General features: G+C 45.3%; 1 protein-coding gene across 1 annotated transcript in view; it reads left to right on the forward strand.

Annotated features, from left to right (window-relative positions):
- The window catches only part of ARHGAP31 (Rho GTPase activating protein 31), a 131,172-nt gene that overhangs the window by 97,880 nt on the left and 22,795 nt on the right, over positions 1-10,497 (forward strand). Inside the window, exons 4-5 of the mRNA XM_015406123.1 lie at positions 5,545-5,627; positions 7,517-7,624. Coding sequence (XP_015261609.1) covers positions 5,545-5,627; positions 7,517-7,624 — 191 coding nt within the window. The remainder of the gene's footprint in view (positions 1-5,544; positions 5,628-7,516; positions 7,625-10,497) is intronic.

Here is a 10,497-nt window from a genome sequence, read left to right on the forward strand (position 1 = left end):
AACTCACAGCCATTATTCTACAGGCTGTGATTTTATCCTGTTTATTCATTCATTCATTTTTGCCCTTCGTGATACAAAATTGCAGGGAGAACTTTTATTATACTGATTTAATCACTCATTTTAGTTAACTACCATTTGTGGCTTATATCAGAGGTAGAATGTTTAGATAGCAAAAAAGAAAGTGTTGAGAAAAGAAAGGAAGAGACTTTAAAGAAGAGACTCAGAAGTAGAAGAGGGCAGTAATACAGTGAAAACTAATTCAGGAAATGGATTAGTGCCCAGGTACCCATGGGGTGAGTACCAACCTCCTCCATGATTGTTCAGCACTGCTCTAGTCATCTGCCTCACCTTAACTGAAGATCACTGAGTCAAGGAAGGGAACCAACTGCCTAATCAGCCTAAGAAGGTAAAAGGCCGACTTAGCAGTGGCCGCTACCTGGGCCTCCATGGTAAGGGAGGGATCCAGGAGCACACCCAGACTCTGAACCTCTGGTGCTGGCACCAATGGAGCCCCCCCCCGAAGGTTGGAAGTGGGATCCCCACCCCCGAACCGCCCTGACTCAGGCACAGGACCTCTGTCTTCGCTGGATTCAGCTTCAGCCGACTCAATCTAAGCCAACCAGCACAGCCTGCAATGCCCAGTCCAGGTCTTCTGGTCTGGAGTCTGACTGGCCACCCAACATCAGATAGAGCTGGGTGTCATCAGCGTACTGATGACACTCCAGCCCATACCTCCGGGCAATCTGGGCAAGGGGGTGCATATAGATGTTAAATAATATCGGGAACAGCACAGCCCCTTGGGGCACACCGCACTCAAGCGGGTGTCTCCTGGACTGCTGTTCCCCTAATGCCACCCTTTGTCCCCAACCTTGGAGAAAGGAAGTAAGCCATTGTAGGGCAAGCCCCTGAATCCCCACGTCGGCGAGGCGGTAGACTAGTAACTGGTGGTCGACTGTGTCAAACGCAGCCAATAGATCTAACAAGAACAGTACCGGCGCCACGACCCGATCCAGATGCCTCCGGAGGCCGTCAGTCAGAGCGACCAAAGCCGTCTCCATCCCGTGTCCTGGGCGGAAGCCAGACTGGAAGGGGTCAAGGACAGAAGTGTCATCCAGAAAGCCCTGCAGCTGTATCGCCACCGCCCTCTCAATTAATTTGCCCAAATAGGGCAAATTAGAGACCGGCCGATAGTTGGCCAATTTAGCCGGGTCTAAAGAAGGTTTTTTCAGGAGAGGGCGGACCATCACTTCCTTGAGTGCCCCAGGGAACTGCCCCTCTAAGAGGGACTTGTTGATAATCTCCCTCAGGGAGTTAAAGTTGTAGGCAGATTGGGGGGGCGGGCATCAGAGAAATAGGCCAAAAATTCTGTCATGGAAATCGATGTCTTTGTTCCTAGAGTTAAAAAGATGATTAACAGATATACTGTTACTCTACTGCAGACTTTGGCCTGCATAATGTGCTTGAATCTTTGTTTCCACCTTAATGGCTTTATTGGGCTTCTAAATCCTTGGTTCCCAGCTGTTCTTGGCCAAATCATTTCATCCCATTTCATTTACTCTGTAAAATCTCAGTGTGAAAGGTGGACTATAAATGAAGTAAATAAACAAATAGAATAAAAGACCTTTTCTCGCTGACGTGTTGTGAGAACGAAGTGCTCTAGGAATGGTCAATTCAATGGGACACTGCCTGAAAAGCCAAATACACATCTACCCAACTATACATTATACTCCTAAAGTGGTTGTTGCCATAAGTGTTTAATTTACAGTCCTTAGGGTTTCCAGATCAGGGTTGGGGAATACCGGGGGATTGGGGGGGGGGGTCCAGCCTGAGAAGGACAGCATTTGGGGAGGGGAAGATTTGATGGCACTTTACACCACTGCCCCAGGAGAATCATCCAGAGGTCATTTCGGGGGGGAACGCGGGGGATCGCAGTTCCCCCGGGTGAGGTACGGGGGGGCACATGATGAAGCCCCGCCCCCTGCTTCCGGCCGCCCCGCTTCCAGCCCTCATTCAGCCAGGAGGAGGCAGGAGAAGAGGGAGGGTGAGTTGCTGCCTCCCTGCCTCTCCCCACCCCTGCCTGGGGCCAGGGAGGGCCTTCGCGGGGCTTCCTTGCATCTTTTTCTACGAAATGACCCCTGGAATCATCTATCTCCCTCTACCAAAAGGTGAAGGCTTGTTTGGCAACCCCCCAGTAACTCTTATTGTTCCCCCTGCCTGGATGTGGTGTTGTGTGTGTTTATATGTTTTTGTTGAATTATTTTATATATACTTTATTTTAAATGTTGTTTTAATGGTGAAATATTTTAGTGTTTTGATTCTTGCTATCTTGGGGACCCCTACAACCCATATATTTTACTGGGAGTTCTTTTCCTTTTTTCTTTTTTTAAAATTATACTAAAAGAAAAAAAGGGAAAAGGTACATTTTCTTTCTGTACTTTGTACTTTCTTGTCTGCCTTTTTAGCAAATCCATCAGAGTTTGAAAAATGACAGAGATTTCCATGTATTTAATACTATAAAGAGATGTTTCGGTTTTGTTGGTGGTTTTTTTACAAGTGAGGACACTAATTCAAAGGGTTTCCACCCCAAACTTCAGTGTAGCCAACTAAAGTCTTCAACCATTTTTTTTAGTAGCATTACTATTAGACTGGGTGAGTCATTGGACTGGTTTGGTGTACAGCCAAGTTTCCCAGACTGTGTGACGCAGCACACGACTCCGTTGTTAGAGAAATGCTAATATGCCATGAGACATTAATTGGTAGCCCCGAAGTATCCACCCACAGGAGAGCGGGGGCAGGCACATTGACAGCATTCATAGGCCTGACATGACTGAACTCTAAGCACAGCTGGTACAGAGAAGCAGCAGAATGACATTCCTGTAGGGACAGACAGCTTCCGCATCCCTGCCTGAGCTGCTGGTCTGAGCATGCTTCCTATCCTGAGGAATGCCCAGACCAGTGACTCAGCGCAGAGGGTCTCCCCCAAATCCTGACCTCTCTTTCCATCCTGACAAACCAGGTGCTCTGGAATGTGAGCTGCGGGAAGCAGGAAGAAGAAACTGGACGAAGCCATGAAAGAGATGAGATGTTTCCCACAGTGCAGTCCTAGATGGAATTGCTCCACCCGATTCCCAGAGTAACTCTCCATTGGATTGCACTGCTGGGGGTCTGACAAGGACTAGTGAAAGCTGGTTCGAAACCACCCTCTGCCATGTAGTTAACCAGGGCTATTTGGGGGGCAAGAACGCACAGGAACGGAGTTCCGGCTGGCTCCTGAGTTGGCCATGCCCAGCAGGAACTCATTAGCATAATAGGCCACACCCAACAGCAGAAACTCATTAGGATTGGCTACATTAGGGGTGTGTGGCCTAACATGCAAAGAAGTTCCTGCTACAAAAAAAAGCTCTGGGTTTTGACAACAAACAAGGTAAACAGAATAAGAAGCAAAAGGTTGGTGTGGCTGGATGACCATACGTCTGGTAACATGTGGGTGTGGCCTAATATGCTAATGAGTGGTGCTGTCAGGGGTGTGACCCAATACGCTAATGAGTTTCTGCTATTGGGTGTGACCTATTATGCTAATGAGTTCTGAGCTTTTTCTACACAAAAAGCCCTGTAGTTAACTGAACCAGGTCCTCTGTCTCTCAGCCTGACCTACCTAGCAGGGTTGTTATGTGAAATTCATGGTTCAAAACCCCACATTGCCAGTGAAGCTTACTGGGTGACCCCGGGCTAGTCACTCACTTTCAGCCTAACCTACCTCACAGGATTGTTGTGTGGATAAACTAGGAAGGAGAGGACCATGTGACACCACCTTAAGCACCTTCAGAGGAAGAGGTGGGATAAAGGTGTTAGAGATCAATATTATTTTGAAAGGGTTTAGGGAAGGACAGAAGGTAGCTTCTTCCCTATTAGATGAAAATCGTGCACATTTATCATTTATCATTTATACTTTAGCCCACTTTTCAGTCAAATGTTAGCTCCTAGAGTGGCTTACAGGAATTAAAGCCCATCACAAATAAAAAAATAATTCCAATGCCGGTATTCTTTGGAAAGGGGATTCTCAGTTGGGCTGGAGTCAGGCTCCGTGGCAGCAGGACTGGCTTCTCCCCCCTCCCTGTTCATCACAACCTTCATGTTACCAGAGCACAAAACAGTGCAGAGCAAGAGGAGGAGGAAGAAGAAGAAGAAGAAGAAGAAGAAGAAGAAGAAGAAGAAGAAGAAGAAGAAGAAGAAGAAGAAGAAGAAGAAGAAGAAGAAGAAGAAGAAGAAGAAGAAGAGGAGATTGGATTTATACCCCACCCTTCACTACCCAAGGGAGTCTCAGAGCGGCTTACAAACTCCTTTCCCTTCCCCTCCCCACAACAGACACCCTGTGAGGTAGGTACAAAGCACTAGAATATTGACAAGAGTTGGAAGTCGATTGCAAACGCCCTGCCTGCCTGTTTATTTATTTACTTCATTTATACCCTGCCTTTCTCTCCGATGGGGATCCAAAGCAACTTACACCTCACTTCTGTCCTCCATTTCATCCACACAACATCTTATGAGGTAGGTCAGGCTGAGAGGGTGTGACTGGCCCAAGGTCACCCAGTGAGCTTCCACGGCAGAGAAGGGATTCAAATGCAGGTCTCCCAGATCCTCGCCCGACACTCTTAACCACTACACCACATCGACAAAGCATTTTGATTCTGCTGCTGCACAACAGTCACTTTCTTAATGCTTGATAACAGTTTAAAGCATCTCTTAAGCACAGTTACTGAGGAGTTTGGTGAGATTCGCTTCTGAATAAACATGGCTAGGATGTGGCTGGAGGTTTCGAGCCTTCTGGATTACACTTGGAACGCTGCCGTAGGAATCAGACTTCATGATGATTATTTATTTGTACAGCCCGCGATATTAGCGCTAGGTGCCGTACAAAGCAAGAACTAGTCCCTGCCAACAACTTGAATTCTAATAAAATAAAGCATAATTCATTTAATTACTAATTAGGCCCACAGGCAGGGTTTGTTCCTTGTAATATAATCACTGTAAAGCACCTAGCCGTTGATGTACATCATAAATATTTTAAAAAGCATTGTTGCTATTCAGATTGGTGTCTCTGTCCTTTTTACACACTGGAAGTAAGAGCGATGCATGCCTCTAGCTTTAATTCAGAAAAGTCACGTACCTCAGCTATCGGAACTTTTAAAGATTTTTTTTTAAGTCTTTCATTCTAGCTTGCCTCTTAAATTCACTCACTGTTTTGTGACCCTTTGTTTTGTTGCTTATTTTATCTTTTGCTCAGTCATTGAGAAGGGAGGCATGGAGGTATAGCTCTAAGGCTAAATGTGTTTGGAGCACATTTCCACTGCAAATGCTTCGATGCCTAGCAGCTCTTCCTCTGCCGTGTGACTTTCCTCTCCTCCCTGACGCTCTTGTGTTCTGACTGAATCTCCCAGCATGATGAGATTCAATCAGTACCCCTTGGGCCCACCAATCATTGCCTCTTCCCTAGCTTAATTTCTCTGTTTTCTGACCACTTTCTTCTTGACCATGTCCCTGCAGGAGGCAGTTTCAAGCTTTCCGGAGGAAGAGCAATTGGTCCAAATTCAGAATGCCATCCAGGAACTTCCGCCGTCTCATTACAGGTAGAACTCCTACTTCTAAGACATATGGAAAGTGATCTTGGTGATATCTACTGTGGTAGGAAGTAGAAGGATCGTGTGTAGCTTTGGCCTGGCGAGTGTGTTTGTTCCCTCTCTTTACTTTGCCAGGATCTTTCTTAAGAAGCCTTCTGGAGCCCCTAGATTCCACTCTGCCATTTGTGCCCATTTTGAAAGGGTTTCTGATTGGTTTTGTTTGATTTTATGATTTACAAGAATGTGGTTAGATTCTTCTACTGCACAGAATTTTTTATTTTTTTTAAAAAAAGGATTCTTCCAAATTAATTTTTTGTGTGCAATAATATTTTTTTAAAAAATGTTTTTACTTTTTTGGCACACAAAGGACTAGTCAAGAAAGAAGTTACAATATTTTGTCTTCTTCAGTTAAGAAGAACACAATTCTGATCTTCTGTTCCATAGGAATGGGCAAAAAAAAAAAAAAAAGCCACATTCTGCATCTCTCCCCTGCACCAAATTGTTTAGGCTTTCATGTTTCCAACATACTAAGGGACTGTTTTTTACGGTTACAAGTTTTATTAAATTTTAAGCAGAATACATTACACACACACTCAAAAGAATTCAGACCCCCCCCCAAAGCAAAGAAAATGGGGGGGGGAGAGGGGGGAAGGAAAAAAAGAAGGGAATATATTTCAACTTTCATCTACAGCTAGCACAACTTAATTCCCTATTCATTCAGTCTAAATATACATACATGAAAAAACCTCTCTTTTGTCTATAATTCTTTTCTTGTCTTAATCTTCAGACCCATAGATCATCAGTTCATTTTTTCCATTTCGTGCAAAAAGTCCACCAGGAGTTTCCAGTTAGCTATAAATGTAGTTAATGTCATTTCTCTGATCAAAGAAGTCAATTTAGCCATTTCCACAAGTTCCATCATCTTCACCATCCATTTTTCTATTGTAGGTATCACTAAGGATTTCCATTTCTGAGCATATAATAGACCAAGGGATTGTTCTGAAGAGATTCCTCTTATTATTGTTTTCATTTTATGTTTTACCATGTAGGTGCACTTTACCTGGGATCCTGGATACTTGGAGGCACAGAACTATGCACCTATGGGACTAGTGGCATTAAAAAAAAAGAACTTAACAATAAAAATAACAAGTAGAACAATTTAGTAAACTGAAGCAAGCAAATACAGTATTAGTGAAACTCATTTGAAAGATGGCATTCTGGCTCAGTAATAGAGCATCTGTTTTGCATGCAGATGGTGTTACAGGTTCAATACCTGGTACCTCCAGTTAAAATGACCAGATAGTAGATGATGGGAAAACTCCTTCCTGAGACTCTGGAGTTCCATCCCAGTCAGAGTAGGAAGAACTGACCTTGATAGGACCAATGGTCTGACTCAATCTAAGGCGGCTTTGTGAGGCCTGCATGTGCCATGAATGCTGGGGAAAAGGGGAGGAGCACTCTCCCTTGACTCCTTTTATCCTGAAGTTGTGTCATATTTGATACAACATCAGAACAGAACCCTGCGAGTAAAGATAGAATGAATCCTCAGATGTGTCTGGGATAATCTGTTAGTCCCTGAAACAGAAAGCAATTGGGGGCGTTTTGAGGAGTCCTCCCCTCCCAGCCCCTGATCCAGAGGGCAGAAGCCGCAGACTGACTGCGAATGGGTAGGAGAAAAAATATGGGCTGAAGAAACTGACAGTGAAAGGGATGTGGTTGGTGGCACAGCATCAGGAGCAAAGGCATTCTTTGGTCAAGATGCTTCCCGTGTGGCTTTTGGGCCTGGGAACTCCTGGCATCCTTGTCCCCTGCCTTCTGCATGCAGCCAGTAGAGTATGATATTTGCACAAAGCTTCAAGCGAGAGAGTCATTTTATTCATTTCACCAAATCATTGCAGGACACTGGAATACCTGATCAAGCACTTGACTCATCTAGCATCCTTCAGCAGCATGACCAACATGCACACCAGGAATCTGGCCTTGGTGTGGGCCCCTAACCTGCTCAGGTAGGGTATGAGCCTTTCCCGTTCTTTTTCAGAAGGTGAGGCCAGTTTGTGGGAATGCTGGAGAGCTGCAGATTGAAGAACAGAGAGCTACTTACTGGAGCAATCCAGCTGAAAGAAAATAATATTAAATCAGCATCCAACTCCCAGACTACCCATTGTGGCTTGTGAGGTTTGTGGTGTGGCAGAACGGCCCCCCTGTGGGTTAGAGACACCAAGCTGGCCGTGAGTCTCCAGCTGACTCTCCTCTTCCTGCTCTCCAAGCTTGGTGAGGATTGGATTTGGGGGGCGAATTACAGCCCCCCCAAAGCAGGTGCCCTCAGGAAAGGGCTTTCTTAGGAGTGTGTCAAACAGACCTCCTGTAAGCTAGAGGCATCAAACTTGCAGAGGACGTCCCTGGGCTGCCCACTGGCTGAGCCCCTCTGCCTGGCTATAGCAGAGGGACAGGTGTCTCAGAACCCTGAAGCACCAACACTGTTCACACAGACTTCCAGTTCCTTTCCTCTCTGCCTCTAATAGTAGCTACTCCCTCTCTGCCTAACTGCCTGCTGCGAAGTGAAAGCAGCTGAGTGTGAGCTGGGGGGGGGAGGGTATATCTCCATTCTGCTCCCATAGAGCAGGATGGGAAGTCCCTTGTTGCCAGCCAGAGCTGCCTGTCAAGCTTTGGAGGGCCACTCTTGTGCTCAGCAGAGGGCACTTGGAGAGTAAGAAGTAGGGAAATGGAGTTTTACGGCTACCAGACAGTTGCATGTTGGATGGTGCTTGCACTGCAAACCATTCTTTGTAGTCTGAAATGCTACAGCTCATTTCAGAGCTTACCACACATGTGAAAATAGATTGGAGTTGTAGTGTTGTGGTCAGAGTGCTGAACTAGAATTTAGATGACCTGGGTTTGAATCCCCAATCAGCCATAGGTGACTTTGGGCTGGTCACTCTCTCTCAGCCTAACCTACCATACCGATTTGCTGTTGTCAGGATAAAATGGAAGGAGAGAGTGCTATAAGTCATTTTGTGTCCCTCTTGGAGAGGAAAGTGGGGGATGGATGGATAGATAGATAGAACACTCTGTATTCCATGGAGACTTATGGATTTTACCAAGGGGGAAATCTATAAATATTTTCTTCACATCTGAAATAGAAAGTACATTTCTTGCTTTCCCCACCCATTTCCTGAGCAACCAGAATAGCTCTTAGAAGCGGAGAGAACAATTCAATTGCTGACCACAGGTAAGTTTGGGAATATTCTGTGAATATTCTGGATATTGTTGTCAAGGTATGTTTCTTCAGAGACGCAATGAAATAAGTGTGAGTTTCACCAGAACAGCTGGACAAGTCCCATCCATTTTAATGGGTCTTATGAAAAAGAAGTACCTGGACAACTGTGCGCCCATTGTGTGTATGCTGGCAATTTTTGAGCCACAAATAGTGATGTGAAAGAATACTTGTTACATAGACAGGTGGCCCAGGACGAAGATAGCAGAAGAAGTTGTATGACAAAATTAGGCACATTGGCCTCTGGCCAAATATCCCTGAATAAACAAACTCATTCTTTACTACTGTAACTCAGATAGAGCTGGTCCCATGACTACAAGTGATATCAAATATACTATGCACACATTGCTGGGGGGGAAAAGCTTCATTCCAACTGCTATTTGTTGAAGTCAGATTCTCTTTAAAAATCCGAGTCCCAAGGAGAACAATTAAAAAAGCCGGAGGCACAGCCATGCTTTTCCTTACATGGCTATCCTTCTGCAAAGTCCCCTCTGAGTTTTATCTAGCACTCCAGCCATTAACTTTACAAAGGATCCATTGCCCAGAGATAATTCCTTCAGGAACACTTTGGCATGTCAAGATAAGAAACAGCTTCCCTGCTTCTCCTGAGGGGGGTGGAAGAGCAGAGATTGGCTTGGCGGTTAGCGGTGGGGCCATGGAAAACATGAGGCAGCCATAAAAAAAGCACGGACACACAAAATCCATCAAAATGAATTGTGGTGTTCACAACTGATGCTTTCCTTTCCATCCCTACTTGATCTTGGTTTGATGTGATGGGTCTGCTCAGAGATAAGCTAAATCCTACAGATCAGCTTAAGCTGTAGCAACTGCAGCAGACTTTTGTGCTGCTGCGATGCGGCAGCTGAAGAGCAATATGTTGCCTGGAGAGTAGAACTGTTTGTGAGAACTGCCACCACCACCCACAGCAAGACATATTGGGTACTGCACATTTGGGCTGGCTCTACAACTCCTGAGGCCTCCATCGTTACAACCACCAAAGGTCTTTTGTGCCAATATCCTGTGTGACCTGGAACGTACCAGCTCTCATTGCAGAAAAGCAGGCATTCTCCTCAGAGTGGTATAAAAAGAAAACATACTGTTTGTTATTCTATGAATTGATTCTTCGGTTCACTGCCTCAAAGGACTGGGCCATAAACTACCTAAGATTGAATGTGGGCCCAGTGAAATCAGTGGGAATATTATCACTGATTGCTATAGGATGCAGATCACATCTGTGAGTTCCTTAAGCCCCATGCTTCAAGCCTTTCAAGTCTCCCTCAGGGATGCAGCTTAAGCAACAAGAGCCTTTGTGGGAATGGCTGGGCATATACCCCGTAGCTCTGATCATGTTCACTGCTCAGCTGGTTTGGGGGAGGAAATTTGGCATGCCATCATTTCCCTGAACTCTCTCCCAGGCCTTCCCTTCCAGCCTGGAACAATATCACATCCAAGTGGCTTTTCCAGGGTGAGCATTCCATTAGCAAGTTCCATGACTTCCCAACTAGGTTTCCATTAACTGTTCCCACTCAGCCTTCTGGATAAACTTTACTGTTACCACAAAATCCACACTTTAGGTTTACATTTAGTGTGGCAGAGGTTGTGAAG

The sequence above is a fragment of the Gekko japonicus genome, unplaced genomic scaffold (assembly GCF_001447785.1).
Source record: "Gekko japonicus isolate JY-2015 unplaced genomic scaffold, Gekko_japonicus_V1.1 scaffold919, whole genome shotgun sequence".
NCBI classification, from domain to species: Eukaryota; Metazoa; Chordata; class Lepidosauria; order Squamata; family Gekkonidae; genus Gekko; species Gekko japonicus.